At 42.1% G+C, this 17,306-nt stretch overlaps 1 protein-coding gene across 1 annotated transcript; it reads left to right on the top strand.

Annotated features, from left to right (window-relative positions):
• The first annotated feature begins 112 nt into the window (after positions 1–112).
• On the top strand, positions 113–17,287 carry SLC31A1 (solute carrier family 31 member 1). Its single transcript, XM_075259534.1, has 5 exons — positions 113–205; positions 14,713–14,855; positions 15,175–15,247; positions 15,979–16,147; positions 16,368–17,287. Exons 2-5 carry the CDS (start codon positions 14,748–14,750, stop codon positions 16,567–16,569), a joined length of 552 nt encoding a protein of 183 aa, XP_075115635.1. The 5' UTR covers positions 113–205; positions 14,713–14,747; the 3' UTR covers positions 16,570–17,287.
• Positions 17,288–17,306: the final 19 nt, after the last annotated feature.

The following is a 17,306-nucleotide window of genomic DNA, read 5'->3' as shown; positions in this document are numbered from 1 at the left end:
TAAGAGGGCGACTTTGGTGAGTCGCGGGAGCTGATTGGCAGATGAGGGCGTGGCTAGGTAAGAGTTTTCATTGAAGGAATCTCTTTCGCTCCGCCCCGCGGTGACGTCAGTAGGCAGGCTCTTCTCGGCGGATGTGTCAGAGTTAGCGGCCGTGGCTGTGGAGGTCTGAGGTGACAGCGGTCAGAGAGAGCGGCGGGAGCAGCAGGTGAGGGGGCCCTGCCTGGAGGGGACAGCTCTGTAAGGTCATGTGTCGGGCACAGGTCACTCCTCAGTAAGGCGTTGTACTTACTAGTGTGGCTGGTGAGATGCTCTGCAGCCTGTAGTAATAGAGCAATGCTCTGCAGGACCTACCAGGAGGGGCTTCTCCTAATGCCAGGATGTCAGTAGCCGGGGGATACTAAAGGTTAATATTAAGGGTGCACCTAGAGCGGGTCTGCCCCATGGGGCAGGTTCAGGGGCAGAATGCTACTCTTTGGGTGCAGGGGGCTCCTCCTCCTATTTCTGTGTTTGCATGTGTCAAAGTGACATTTGTGGGGGCAGCTATTGTGATATAATTTTTTTTGCCTAGATACCTGCTGGGTGTTGTAGTTCTTGTCGCCTTTGCCTTTATGGTTTCTATCACATTATGACAGGTAGAAGCATGGCAGTGTACTGTGTGGCCAGATACTGTCCTAGAGGCAGGCGAGCTCTATATTGTGGCCACTTTGGACGTGACTCAAGATTGCCCCCTGCAAGGACCCACTGGATCCCAATGTGATTTATATTGGTGAGGGAGTCGCTAGTCCACATGGTGTTCTTTAATGGCATCTTAAGTCGCTGTGTTGCCTTAGCCTGCTTGACGTGCCCTAGGAAGACCAGTAGTTTCAGTCCGTACAGACAATTGTAAATTTCCCCTTTAAGTTAAAGGTTCCCTCCTGATCTGACAACTCAGGCTATAGTGTGTCTGACAGCTCACACGTTACAGACTGGAGGAGTCGGCAGATTATTAATTTGTACTTTACCCCTTTAAATTCCTGCTTGCTCTGGGGTTCTGTGTCCAGTGGGTGGAGTCATTGGGTGATTGACAGCCTGCAGGTTTAATCTCCCATCCCCCTCTCCAGTTTGCTCACATTTCAGTGGTTATGACATTAATGTGCTTTATGTTCTTCACATCTTATAATTAACATTTCTATAAAAAAAAATTTTGGTCGCCGCCTCGTCAGCTGCGAATGAGGAAATGAAAGAAAACATTCTGCGGAGATGTGAGCGGTGCAAACCGCGAGGGTTTGGCAGAGTTTGGTTTTTGTGACAATGTGGCTGCCTGCCAGGGCTATGGGTACAGGTCATCAGATGAAAATATCGCCAGAGATTAATTATAATGTATCAGCTATTGAACACCACCGTCACCAGGGTCACAGCGGGGTCTGTGGAGGGCCCTGGATACAAGGTGTGAGGGGCCCAAGGCTAGAGATAACACTAGTTATAAGAATACAGTATATTGGCCATATAATACTGCCGTATAATGCCTGTACATAATTGGAGTCATATAGAGAAGGTATAAGTGTCTTGTACTAATGTATACTAGCAATAACTGTAAAGTAGAGTGCCCATGTATTACTGCCATATAGTACCAACAAAATTATGTTTCGGCTCCAACTCACCATTTTATACCGAAGTCTTCAGGGTGTACGATGTGTGCTTTGGGACTTCGACAAAGCCGGAATAAATTTACTGGTAGGTGAAGAGGGTACCCATCCACAGCCTGGCTTCTTAAAATTTAACTTTTAATTCATGATAGGTTAAAAAATACAAAAAGATGTGCAAGAAAAAGAAAAATACATAGTGAAAAAAAAATTAAAGAATTAAAAAGCGCAACTTGCGCTTTTTAATTCTTTTTTCACTATGTATTTTTCTTTTTCTTGCACATCTTTTTGTATTTTTTTAACCTATCATGAATTAAAAGTTAAATTTTAAGAAGCCAGGCTGTGGATGGGTACCCTCTTCACCTACCAGTACTGCCATATAGTGCCTGTATGTATCTGGTGTCATATTGAGAAGGTATAAGTGTCTTGCTGTAGTATCTAAACTACGAATAACTGTAAAGTATAGCCCTGTGTAATACTGCCATATAGTGCCTGTATGTCCATTATCATGTAGAGAATATGTAACAGTACTGTAGTAGTGATAATAATAGAAGCATATAATGTATATAGCGTTCTGCCAGTAATAACTGCGCCATATAATACTGCTACAAGTTACTGTATCCTTAGTGTCGTATAGGGAGCAAATAACTATGCCATGCTACATCTCCATATATTTCCCTGTTGTGGTGCCAATACTAGATATAACAACAACATATAATACTGCCATATGGTGACTATATGTCTAGTAGCATATAATGAACAAATTGTGCTATATGGTAGTGTTAATACTGTCAAACAATACATAAACTGCATATATAATGTCTTGGAACAGTGGAGGAGTTTAATCAAAAAAAACATATATAATGTTGCCATACAGTGCTGATGTGTCTAGTGTGAAGGAGGAAACATAACAACAAGCTGTAGTGCCAGTACAAGTAATAACATAAGAAATGGTACCTGTGTACTACTGCCATATAGTGTCTAAATAACTAATGGCATATCGTATTGTGCAATAACAACAGTGCCTTATAGTGCCTATATAATCCCACCAGAATAATCCTAGGGGCAAATTGCATGCAGCACACATTGGGCTTGTTAGGGTATGGTGCTAGTTGCCCCTATTGTCTTTGCTGACCATATTTGTCATCTACAAACAGAGGCAGCTGCAGGGTTAACTGTTGCCCTCCCAGGCTTTATGGTGATGGCGTAGTCACATCCTGATGTCTATAGGTGCTGCTTGATGTACTGGAGATCATTCTGTATATAGTGCAGTGTATTCCGCCTTGTATTGTCTCGGATACATTGTATCACCACTGCCCGGGTCACTGACAAAATTGCATCAATACACACAGAGACGTTACATAGTATCATTACAGTCATAGATCAGGTTTCTGCATGACATCATGCTGCTGAATACCGCCACCCTGTATGTTCTATGTGTATATATGGTAGACTTTCTGTCCTATGTATGCCCATATAGTCACTGGTCGTATCTCACAGCAGATGCCATTTTTCACTCCTCTACAGATTGAGCTCCAGACTTGTGCAGAAATCTTGGCAGCTACTTTTCAGGATTATTCCCGCTGACTCTGGGGGCCACGCTGCCCCCTGTGAAGGGCTTGTCTGCGATTACAGGGTAATGTGAGGGCACTTGCAGGCTACATACATGACCACTATGATCCTACTGTTACACTGCAGTCCCCGCTCTGCTTGCTTTTAACCCTTTACTCAATCCTATAATCTGGCAATCCCAATAATCTGACAAGCAGCAAAAATAAACCAGATGATGAATCGTCCTGAGGCTCCACCTTTTCCCAGCCCATGTGTCCAGGCCCACGTATTTGCACATGGCCTGGACATTGGCCCTGCTTGTTTTGCTTGGCTCTCTCCATGTTTATTGTAGTGTTTGCTCTGATTACATCGGCCACAAACACTGCAGGGATTTTGTCACTTGTAACATTGCCTGGACCGAAATGTGCAAAATGTCCCTGATTTATTTCCACCAATACTATCTGTTACTGGAAAAGCAGGGTGATGACCACTGCCATGACACTATTCAGGGGGGCTGTCACCCAGCTTTCCCAAGCTCCTAAATGGTAGATCTTCATGGTTTTGCAATACGCATTCCTCACTCCCATACTTGCCATTCAGTCTCCTAAATGGCAGATCTTCAAAGTTTTACAGTGCACGTTCTACACATATTTGCCCTTTAGCTTTATGGGAAAGTTGGGTGACAACTGCAACAGGAGCTATATTGGTTGTCACCCAGCTTTCCCAGGAATATGTGAATCCATAAGAATGAGAAGACAATGAAAGGACTTTTTATATAATCTTCTCCCTCTGAAAAAGAGGAAGTAACTCCCTTTCTCGCCACGCGGTGACCACTTAGGTCATATAGTTCAGTCGTGTGATTCCTGATCATGTGACTGAGACAGTATAGCGTCAAAGGATCACATTGCACTCTGTGTCCTGGGGGTTTCTTAGATTAGATTCACCAGCAGCTGGATCTCTGCAAATTTACCGCTCAGGAATCTGGGAAAGCTGTGTTGGGATCTTGGCAGCCATACAGATTGTCACCCAACTTTCCCAAAAACTAATAGAAATACAAAATGGCTCCCTATATGTGGCCAGGCAAATGTGCGTCTGTCCCTTTAAGAGACAGTAGTTGGGAAGTTTGAGTACACATGGTTCTGTTTTTGTAAATTGGACTGTACCATTGTGAAATCGAGGGATTGTTTGCATTTTTGTTTTGCAACTTGTTGAATCAAAATAATTTGCAACATTGTCCGGAAATTTCTATGAACGCCAGAGAAGAGAGCAGCTATTGAAGACTCGGTGTGAGAGCAATCCCATTCATTTCAGTGGGAGTCGCAGCAAAAGTTATATGCATAGTCTATGAGCTGTGTGTCAGAACTTCAGGGTTCAGTCCACTCTCACAGAGAGATCCGCTCCAGGGAAGCTTAGTAAGTATGTCGACAGTCTGCTATGATCAAATATGTGCCTATTATTTCACACTCCAGCTCAGTGGTCACAAACAAGAAGAATCCTCATTAGCCGGAATAATTTGCAGCCTAGACTGGGAACAGAGCCGAACAATGGTGACTGTATGGAGGAGCCTGAGGACTCCGCTAACCGGACTAATACTTAATAGGAGATTAAGGGGCAACCCCACTCGCCCGACATATCAACATCCCTGGCATAGTAATCCCTTTACTTCACATATATTACACTAAAACTACTATAATACTGCCCCCTATGTACAAGAATATAACTACTATATTACTGTCCCTATGTACAAGTATATAATATAATACTACCTCCTATGTACAAGAATATAACTACTATAATACTACCTACTATGTATAAGAATATAACTACTATAATATTGCTCCAAAGTACAAGAATATAACTACTATAATACTGCTCCTATGTACAAGAATATAACTACTATGATACTACCTACTATGTATAAGAATATAACTACTATAATACTACCTACTATGTATAAGAATATAACTACTATAATACTGCTCCAAAGTACAAGAATATAACTACTATAATATTGCTCCTATGTACAAGAATATAACTACTATAATACTGCTCCTATGTACAAGTATATAACTAATATAATACTACCTCCTATATACAAGAATATAACTACTATAATACTACCTACTATGTATAAGAATATAACTACTATAATATTGCTCCAAAGTACAAGAATATAACTACTATAATACTGCTCCTATGTACAAGAATATAACTACTATAATACTACCTACTATGTATAAGAATATAACTACTATAATACTACCTACTATGTATAAGAATATAACTACTATAATACTGCTCCAAAGTACAAGAATATAACTACTATAATATTGCTCCTATGTACAAGAATATAACTACTATAATATTGCTCCTATGTACAAGAATATAACTACTATAATACTACCTACTATGTATAAGAATATAACTACTATAATACTGCTCCTATGTACAAGAATATAACTACTATAATACTACCTACTATGTATAAGAATATAACTACTATAATACTACCTACTATGTATAAGAATATAACTACTATAATACTGCTCCAAAGTACAAGAATATAACTACTATAATATTGCTCCTATGTACAAGAATATAACTACTATAATATTGCTCCTATGTACAAGAATATAACTACTGTAAGGGCCACACGGTGGCTCAGTGGTTAGAACTTCAGCCTTGCAGCGCTGGAGTCCTGGTGTTCAAATCCAGCCAAGGGCAAAAAAAACCATCTGCAAGGAGTTTGTATGTTCTCCCCGTGTTTGCATGGATTTCCATCCCATATTCCAAAGACATACTGATAGGGAAAAAAAATAATGTACATTGTGAGCTCTATGTGGGGCTCACAATCTACAAAAGAAAAAGAAAAGAGAGAATATAACTACTATAATACTACTCCTATGTACAAGAATATAACTACTATAATACTGCTCCTATGTACAAGAATATAACTACTATAATACTGCTCCTATGTACAAGAATATAACTACTATAATACTGCTCCTATGTACAAGAATATAACTACTATAATACTACCTCCTATGTACAAGAATATAACTACTATAATACTGCTCCTATGTACAAGAATCAAACTACTATAATACTGCTCCTATGTACAAGAATATAACTACTATAATACTGCCCCTATGTACAAGAATATAACTACTATAATACTGCTCCTATGTACAAGAATATAACTACTATAATACTGCTCCTATGTACAAGAATATAACTACTATAATACTGCTCCTATGTACAAGAATATAACTACTATAATACTGCCCCCTATAGATGTAGAATTGCATTATATGTACACAATTAGTGTGGTGGTGGTATATATGTGTATAGTGTAGAAGGTATCAGGTATGATATAATCACAGTTTTGGCTCTCCTCTTGTGTAATCCACCATCTTGGCACGTATGCCGGTTGTTATTGCTTCCTTTGCAGATCCTTTATTTCCTTGTTCCTCTCCCAGCCTTGCATGCAGGTTAATAAGGATCAGTCTGTGACTACCGGGCAGGCAGGCCCTGCGGGGCTGTGCATTTGACTACACAGAGCTGGGTTTCCTGTACTATCTCAGGTGCTCCGCAGGACGTCATGTACGCTATTCTATTTTTCAGTACAATATTAATATCCTAGTTGACAACCACTGACAACATCCATGATAAGAAGCCAAGGCATTGTCATCCTCCTTTCTAGGGATCCTGAATGGCCATTACTTTTTTCCTGGATCTTTATATGGTTTTTGTATATAGTCCTGTTATCTTCTCGCTGCTTGGTTAATGATTGGTGGGGCAGCCATAAATGGGGCAGGGGCTCTGCTGATCACTGATGGACTTCACTTTCAGAGACTTTGAGCAGCCATAAATCGTTGTAATTGGGGGATTGGTAGGAGAGACAAGCGTGTAAGTGCTGCGTGTCTGCAATGTACGCACCCAGCCAAGGGGAGAGATCAGAAACTGCACTGCACTCTCCGAATCCAGTGACTTAGATGTGTTTGATTTATTGGTTTTCATTTTTTCATAGTTTATATTTTCCACTTTCTCTCTCTATTTAAAAAAAACAACTTTATTGTAGTTTTCATTTTTTTTTTAAGTTTCCTTAAAGGGAGTCTACCATTGATCGTTTTTTTAAATAAGCATATCTTTACATAGGCTTTGCTAGGCATACCTTTCATTCATTGATCCTTGCAGCCGCTTTTCTAATCAACCTGGTTTTCTTGATATGCAAATTACTCTTCAAGGAGCACTGGAAGCCTTATCCCTGTTCCCCGAGCACGTGTGTAAAAGGCCACTGCAAAATGGTGGACAGAGCATGCGCAGTCGGCTCTATCCGAACCTGAAGTGGCAGAGCTGACTGCGCATGCGCGGGATTAGTAGCACGTATCGCGCAGTGTCGGATGCCTACCCAAGGCAGAAGAACAGGAGAATATGCAGGGGGATGTAAAGAGAATGCACTAAGGGGCAGCGAGAGGTGAAGAATTGGGTGTGCTCGCAGCACAGGGGTAACGCTATTCCAACGTGCCATTACTTCAAAAGGTCATTTTCTAATGATCGACTCCCTTTAAAGCATATATGGGCCAAACTTTAGATAGTGGGGAACAGGACTGGGGTTCGTCGGTGCCTCATTCCTCCTCCACTTGGTCTTGACTGGTACAGTATCAGAAGGAGTTGGGTGGTGGAGGACATCTGATCCCTTGGTCATGTGATCCTTGTGGTTAAAATTCAACCCCATCTTCTGCTTACTATAGATATCTTACTATCAAACTACATATGCCCAACCTCACTCTCTATGATATAGCAGTATGTCAGAGGGGATGGTGTAACCATATGTAATGCTGACACCTCGAAAATGTGTTTACTGAAGACTGTGACTGATAAGAAAGTTCTCCTGTACTTAAGTGTGTGCATTGCAATTAACCTGTCTTATCTGTAGAATGTCAATGGATCTTTCACCCCTCCTCAGGTGTCCTATTTACCTGTGTAGATAAGACCAAGCTGAACACATGACCACTGGTGGTGTCTTTCAGTAGTGTCTGGGTGTGACATGAACTATATCAATATTATCTTCATTTATCTTTCTAAAAGGAACAATCATTCCCAATACTGTACTTTGTTGCCAAATCAATAAAGCTACAATTGTCCAGTAATGGAAATTTTTTTTGAATTTCATATGTTGTAACTGAAAGGATATTATAAGGTGTGAGACGAGCCCCAAAAACAGGACCTCATCTAGTGCCCTAATGTATGCAGGTCTTGGCTTTTGACCCCAAACCAGTGCCAGTGGGGCTCAGCTCTCAAGAGTGCAATGGCGTCTTAAATTGGGTCACCAGGAAAGGTTCCAACTTGTCCTATCTGCGGCATGTCAATGACTCATTCACCCCTCCTTCATCATCCAGACCACGTGACCACCAGCGATGAATAGTGGGAGCCCCTAACCCAAGCACCCACTATTATGCCCTAATTCATTCAGGTCTTGGTTTTTAATCCAAAAAGTTCCACCAAGGTCAATGGACAATGGAGTCTTAAATTGGGTCAACGGGGGAAGGGGTCATCACTAGCTCCAAATAGTTTCCCATCGAAAAAGGGGGAAATACAAGTACCCCATGTTTTATATACATGTCTTTTGTTTTCTCTGTTTGGTATTTTAGTGATTCATTTTCTCTACTTATTTTTTCATAATTTTTTTTTGTTTTTTTTTCTTGACACCTCATTGACTTTTTTTTTTTTTTTTTTTGATTCTGGTATTTTTGTAGTACATTTTGTATGGTTTTTGGTTGTTTTCTTTCAAGACTTTCTTGTTTTTGACCTGCCAACAAGGAAATGACCATGAGGAATCTCCGTATTGTGCCATGGTGTTGCAGTGTTTGGCTCCACGTCTTGTGTTGTGTGTACTTTTAGGGAATGTCTGACACGGTTGTCTTGTAAGGGCTCAATCAGGGACGAGCAGCCCGAGGGCAAAAAAATCAGATGTTTAAAGGGCAACGTACAAATCGCTTTTGTATGGATGGCCAATAGATTGGCCTTGTCATCTGGGATAGGGGTGCTCTGCTGTTTTTGGATTTCCCATAGACGTGTATTATATGTTTTACGCTTTCCTCTATTCTATATGTAGTATGTATTGTTTTGTTGCCCTTAAAGGGTTAAACCTTCTCTCTATGCATGCTGCACATATTATACCACACAGGTATGTGCCAGGGGCCATATTAGTGACTGGATGATGCACATGTAAATGATGACCGATCAGGGGTGGAGTGTCCTGTGAGTATCTAAGCTCCGTCACCCCAGGGACACATCACGAGTTCTTCTCTGGACTGGTGAGCGCTGCTTCTATTACAATTCTCCATTATGTTCTATGGTGGTTTGGATTTAGAGCGGCAGTAGTCTGGATGGGTGGGGATTAAGGAAGCCAAGTTATAAGGAGCTGTGTGCAGAGTCACCAGTGCTACAGGTCAGTATAGCTGGAGCAAAAACTCCTTGAGGACCCAGCAAACAGCAGCTTGTATCTCAGCTTCCAGGACCAATGGGCATGTGTAATGCAATGGGTTCACTATTATGATGTGTGTGCTTGTAATGTTTTGTATTATTTCCAAAGGCGGATAACGCTGCAAACGTTTTTCTTGTTATAGTCCATTATATTCTCTTATTTTTGGTTTTGAAGGTGCAGTACTCTGGGGGCGCATACACAGGGTCTACACATTGGGCATATCCTCTCTGCCAAAGGCAATACAAAACCAAAAGAAACATCCAATGTATATCTAATTTGTATTTATTTATTTTTTTATAAAGAATTGTAGAAATATTTAACCCTTTATGTATGCAGGACAATTTTTTTTACTTTCTTTTTTCTGTCGACATGTGAGGGCTTATTCTTTACAAGGAGAGTTGTGCTTTCAGTGGGTACACATAAAAGCTAAATCAAATCATTATTAATTTTTTTGGGGGGGATCCATGTTAAAAAAAAAAAAAAAAAAAAAAAAAAAAAAAAAAAATCCTTTATTTTCTGTGTTCTATTTTTATGGCGATCTCTCGGCATTATAACTGACATGACAGTTGTGCCCGATGGGTCATTACATTTATGTAATACCGTATCGATATCAGTATTATGTAAATCGCCATTTTGATCCCGGTACTTCTTTATTACAGTACATGGAACATACTCTCCCTCTGTATAATACGGAAAGACAACCAGGATTGGTCTCCTAGCTGCCATGACAACACCTCGGACTCCACAATATAACCACAGAGACCTGAGAGGGGGGTGCTGTGGACCTTTGATCATTACTGATCAGAGCATCTAATGGGTTAACTGTTAGCATATTCTGACTAGCCCGGGATTGGGCTGTATAATACAGCATGGTCCTTGCGCTACGGTGTGCAATATACGCTCAGCGCGATGTAATACTACGGCATAGAGCGGAAGGGGTTAATGGGGGATGGCCACTTTACACAATCCCTTTTCATTAGTAGGATACTTTAACAAGTAAAGGTTGACCCCTAATGATTTGTGGGGGAACCAGTCAATAGTTGTTGAGTTTTCATACAGCACCCCCAGAGGGGAAATGAAGTATTGCATGATGTCCATTTCAATGATGAGCTGCCTATGTAATGTACAGACAAGTCCTCCTCTATGACTCGCAGTTTTATGGCCTCTCGTCCTTCCTCATTCCATTACTGAAGGGATTCCATCATTAGAATCCCTTTTTGAACAAGACCACGTCAGAATAGCCTTAAGAAAGGCGACTCTTCTCCTACTTTTATTATTCTGATCCGCGCCGCCGTTCCAGTGTTATTACGCTGTATGCAAATGAGTCTTCAGAAAGTACAGGGGGCGTTCCCCTGTGCTGTCCGAAGACTCTCCAGTGACTCCTCCTTCTTCTCCTGAGTGCCTCTTCACCTCATCTTCCGCTGAAAGAGCCGACTGTTCATGTCTGTCGGCCATTTTCCTGTGGCCTCTTAAAAGAGCATTTGTTCGGCCACAGGAAAATGACGGACATGCACAGTCGGCTCTTTTGGCTAAAGATGCGGATGATGACGCGGCAAAGAAACAGTCAGGAGAAGATGGAGGCGTCGCTGGAGAGTCTTCAGACAGCACAGGGGATGCCCCCTGTGCTTTTTGAGCAAAGGGGAACGCCCCCATGTGCTTTCTGAAGACTCATTTGCATACAGCGAAAAAAACACCGGAACAGCGGAATGGATCAGAATAATAAAGGTAGGAGAAGAGTCGCTTTTCTTAAGGCTATTCTGACGTGGTCTTAGTTCGGAAAGGGATTCTAATGATAGAATGATAGAATCCCTTTAACTCTTTGCAGGGAGAATCTATTTTAAGCCTCCAGCTCCAGTTTCCAATCTTGCTCAATGTTTTCACCTCATCTCCATGAACGCCCAGATTACGTAATGCTTTCTGGCGTCCATGATGTAACCTGCCAGGACCAGCACAGTAAACTCCTGCTGCCATTTTGCTGTGAGCTGAGACCACTGATAGCCATAGCAACCAATGAGATCACTGCTTTTATTTTACCTGCTCTGGAAAAATAAGAGCTGAAATGTGATTGGTAGCCATGGGAAACCGCTCTCTGCATTAGTTTGAGGCCTACAGTGGCTTCCTGGGATCCTCCAAGTGAAGCAGTTTTGGGAGGGGGGATGTTACATTACAATGTCAGAGCTTCAGAGGACCCATAACTTTGTAGCTTAGGACTTAACACATGACATCCTGGAGCGGGGCCGCTGACAGGATGTACTGACTGAGCTGTGTGTATATTGTATCACAGGGGGCCTTACATGGTAAACACGCCGTTATTGTGCGGCGTACAGTAGGATGTGCCCTGCCCAGGTGACCGCGGGCTCGGAGACCTCATAGTAATTGCAAGGTCTAGATGGGATTGTCTGCAAAGAGGACAAAATAAAAATCACATGACCCATGCACCCTGCAGGGGGCGCTCTTTGTAAGTGAATCGTAGAAGAAAATTGGACTATAAAAATACCCAAAAAGCAAAAAAACAGGAAGAAGTGACAAATTATTGGGCGTAATGTCTGTGATATAAATTGAGTTTGGTCCAGTCTAATGTGATTACTGGTAATAATCCTGATGCGTGAGATGTGCACAGAGATGGCAGAGAACAAGCCGCAGGCACCAACTGACCGCACCGTATATGTCATGTGTAATCTGGTTACCGAGATAAGACCCAAACCTGCAGACACCAGGAGGGAGGAGGGGGATGCTTATAATACATCACAATAGGGGAGGGGGTGCAGGAACTGATCTGTGGACACCACTATATGTGAATACAATGAAATCTGCCAAATCCACTTACTATTCTGCTGACTAATGTATGTATACAACAGAATAGTGAGTGCAGCTCTGGAGTATAATACAGGATGTAACTCAGGATCAGTACAGTATAAGTAATGTATGTACACAGTGACTGCACTCGCAGAATAGTGAGCGCAGCTCTAGAGTATAATACAGGATGTAACTCAGGATCAGTACAGGATAAGTAATGAATGTATGTACACATTGACTGCACCAGCAGAATAGTGAGTGCAGCTCTGGAGTTTAATACAGGATGTAACTCAGGATCAGTACAGGATAAGTAATGAATGTATGTACACATTGACTGCACCAGCAGAATAGTGAGTGCAGCTCTGGAGTTTAATACAGGATGTAACTCAGGATCAGTACAGGATAAGTAATGTAATGTATGTACACAGTGACTGCACCAGCAGAATAGTGAGTGCAGCTCTGGAGTATATTACAGGATGTATCTCAGCATCAGTACAAGATATGTAATGTAATGTATGTATACAGTGACAACACCAGCAGAATATTGAGCGCAGCTCTGGAGTATATTACAGGATGTCACTCAGGATCAGTACAGGATCAGTAATGTATGTACACATTGACTGCACCAGCAGAATAGTGAGTGCAGCTCTGGAGTTTAATACAGGATGTAACTCAGGATCAGTACAGGATAAGTAATGAATGTATGTACACATTGACTGCACCAGCAGAATAGTGAGTGCAGCTCTGGAGTTTAATACAGGATGTAACTCAGGATCAGTACAGGATAAGTAATGTAATGTATGTACACAGTGACTGCACCAGCAGAATAGTGAGTGCAGCTCTGGAGTATATTACAGGATGTATCTCAGCATCAGTACAAGATATGTAATGTAATGTATGTATACAGTGACAACACCAGCAGAATATTGAGCGCAGCTCTGGAGTATATTACAGGATGTCACTCAGGATCAGTACAGGATCAGTAATGTATGTACACAGTGACTGTACCAGCAGAATAGTGAGCGCGGCTCTGGAGTATAATACAGGATGTAACTCAGGATCAGTACAGGATAAGTAATGTAATGTATGTACACAGTGACTGTACCAGCAGAATAGTGAGCGCAGCTCTGGAGTATAATACAGGATGTAACTCAGGATCAGTACAGGATAAGTAATGTATGTACACAGTGACTGCACCAGAAGAATAGTGAGTGCAGCTCTGGAGTATAATACAGGATGTAATTCAGGATCAGTACAGGATAAGTAATGTAATGTATGTACACAGTGACTGTACCAGCAGAATAGTGAGCGCAGCTCTGGAGTATAATACAGGATGTAACTCAGGATCAGTACAGGATAAGTAATGTATGTACACAGTGACTGCACCAGCAGAATAGTGAGTGCAGCTCTGGAGTATAATACAGGATGTAATTCAGGATCAGTACAGGATAAGTAATGTAATGTATGTACACAGTGACTGTACCAGCAGAATAGTGAGCGCAGCTCTGGAGTATAATACAGGATATATCTCAGGATTAGTACAGGATAAGTAATGTCATGTATGTACATAGTGACTACTACACATGTTAGACTTGGACTACATTTGAGCCTCGATTGGCTAGTTTCCTGATGCTACAGACAGGTTGTCTCTGTTTTTTAGATCTCACTTCTTCAGTTTCACAGATCTAATCTGCAGTTGGTGCCAGTGAATGGTAAACACAGAAGTGAGGTCTGTCCCCCGGGGGCGCTGTCTGGTCAGATAGTCATCTAGTGACATTTGACTAGTTCTCTCTGCTTCTCACTGATGATTTCCAGGTGAAGCGTGTCCTGTTTTTTATACTGATATATGGGTTGTCATCTCTTACCTTGGAGCACTGCTGAACTTAAAGGGGAACTCTAGAATCAGACAGTTACTAGGTAACAAGGCTGTGCTTGATTGATGACAACACTGAGTTACCTGTTCTTGTGGAGAACTGAAATTCAGTAGAATGGCTGGTGCGATTTTTGGTTTTGGATGCCAGGTTACAGTATGGAGATTTTTGCTGTGCTCATTATTTCCCCCTACTGGATGATACAATTTCTATAAACCAGTGTTACATTATATCTTTATCTATTGTATTTTTCGCTGTACAACTGTACACAATAACATTGTATCTTTATATAGTTGGACTTACAGTTTACAACAAACTCTACAGATAAAGAAAATAATGCCACAATGAGTCGAAAGTTTTATGCTTTTTGTTTCTTTTATAGGTTTGACAGAGTAGCTGTTTTTGAAGGTTTCCAAAATGTCCCACCATGGCATGACCACATCTGACCCCCACGCCGGTCACCACGACACTACGACTGGGCATCACCACGGTGGAGGTGGAGATGGAGGCTCTATGCATATGATGGTGAGTCCACCTTGTAGGGAGTCTTTCAGGAGAGATGTCTTGGCATAGATAAGATGGAAGAGTCTGTGGGTCATACCATACCTCTGTTCTATCATGGTGGTGAGAGGAATCCTATACACCCAGCTTTCTGTCTCCTGCAAATCTATCCAGTTATGCAGCACTACAGGACAAAGCTGCATTACTAGCTATTCAGAGCCTAAAAAAGCTGGGAGGATGACTTTGCAGGATCTGACTTCTGGTGGGACCTCATGGGTGGAGTACAGCTAGGGAAGCCATTGTCAATGACCACTGACTGTCTGCTCTTTGTTTTCCTGCACAGCACATGGTGTTTTACTTTGGATATGACAACGTGGAGCTTCTGTTCTCGGGGCTGGTGATCAATACAGCGGGAGGTCAGTACGTGCAGGGTCAGCCATTGGTGACCTCATCCCACATTAGTCAATGACACCATACATCTTCATCTAGATTCATTTGCTTCACCTTTTGCTCTTCCCCCTCTTCTTAATAACCTACAGACAGTACAAGAGGAGACAGAGGATAGAAAGTAGGATCAGACTACTCAGGGCTTGCTTGTAGTCTGTAACCATGGTAATACATAGCTCTTCACATAAGCTGTATATACAATACAGATTAGCAATGTTGCTCCATTTTCTAAGCTGCTGCGAAGTGATAAATAAAATGTGCACATGCTTTAAAGAGATATTACCAAATTGCTGGGATATAACATTAAGTTTGGTGGTCTGACCTCTAGGACCCTTTTAGATGCAAGAGCTGCAGCCCTGAGTCCCATTTACTACTGGAGTGGTTCTGTGCAGAGCTGCGGAGCCACCATTTTCGGGATCCGTCAGGGATCCTTGCAATAGACCATCACTTTATAAGATGAGAATGCCCTTTGAAGCAATCCAACCCCACAAATCTCCACTCTACCCTGTTAATACGTTAGTGTGTGTCAGTCTAGGTAACATATATAGCTCTGGTCACCTGATACTACCTGAAGGCCCATATAGAGGGGTTATATCTGTAGCAGTCGGGGAAATTTGACGGACACTCCATGATATGTCTGTTCTGGGTGAGGGGCATGGCGCCTACTAACTTGGATCTCTTTCCCTACTGCATGGTATAGAAATGGCTGGCGCCTTTGTGGCCGTTTTTCTGCTCGCAATGTTGTACGAGGGGCTGAAGATCGCACGAGAATCCCTCCTCAGGAAGTCACAAGTCAGTATCCGGTATAACTCCATGCCAGTACCAGGACCCAATGGCACCACCTTAATGGAGACACACAAAACTGTAGGGTAAGACATGGGCGGGCTATCTCTTTATCAAAAAGAGGGGGGGGGGGGGGTTGCTTCATAGATCTGTCCATTGTGGTGTTCACACTACACAATGGAGGTCATTAATGATATTATACTATGCAGCATCCCCCTCCTCCCCCAGGTCAGATCTGACTGCAGGGGCCTTCTATAGGAAATTATATAGACATCACCTTTAAATCTTTCTTGTCTCCTCCCTCAGACAACAGATGGTGAGCCTCCCCCACATATTCCAGACGTTTCTTCACATCATCCAGGTTGTGGTCAGCTACTTCCTTATGTTAATATTCATGACCTACAACGCCTACCTATGCATCGCTGTGGCGGCCGGAGCAGGCACCGGCTACTTCCTCTTCAGCTGGAAGAAGGCGGTGGTGGTGGACATAACTGAACATTGCCATTAATGAAGGACCACCCCCAAGGGATCGGGTAAAGGGACATCTGGTGACGCCGGCAAAGTTCTCCGCCTCATCCACAGAGACGACGAGTGACCAATATGACAAACTCCTCCGAGGCCTTCATTTTTTAAAAATTTCCTTTTGATATCACATCTGTAATTAATGTTGATGTCCTTGAAGTTACCAGCAATGCATTTCCTTTGGAGTGTCCTTTTAAGAACACCTTAAGACACCACATTTAGTCACTAGGGGGCCCAGTAGCATACGTCAAGCCTTAACTTCTGGTTGCCGGAAGACATGATGGAAAAGCCATTGCTGAACTCCCAATACAATCATTGTCGTTTCCTCCTAAATTTACTACTTCTTTATAAAATCCCATTTCGATCCGGATTATACGTGATTAGGAAATCTTCAGTAATTGAAATCGCGGCCTGTGCCGATGTCATTGGCGTGTAAGCTCCTCCCCCCTGCAGTCCCGCCCACAAGGAGCAATTAAAATCTCCACATAAGTCAGTAATTAAGATCTCTACCCATGCAGTCCAATCATGGTTTACCAATACCATGCAAACTCCTCCCCTGCATAGTCCCGCCCCCAAGGCGCACTCAAAGATCTCCATGTACTTGTTTCAACAATTAGAAACAGTATTGATAATAGAATCAAGAATAAATGAAGTTGTCACCTAGATGACACTTAATATAGCTTGCAGAAATCTACATTTTTTTTAAGTTTCACCATTTATTTT

This window comes from Leptodactylus fuscus, chromosome 11, assembly GCF_031893055.1.
Source record: "Leptodactylus fuscus isolate aLepFus1 chromosome 11, aLepFus1.hap2, whole genome shotgun sequence".
Lineage (NCBI taxonomy): Eukaryota > Metazoa > Chordata > Amphibia > Anura > Leptodactylidae > Leptodactylus > Leptodactylus fuscus.
The sequence above is the reverse complement of the archived record's forward strand: the minus strand, read 5'-3'. Positions and strand labels throughout refer to the sequence as shown.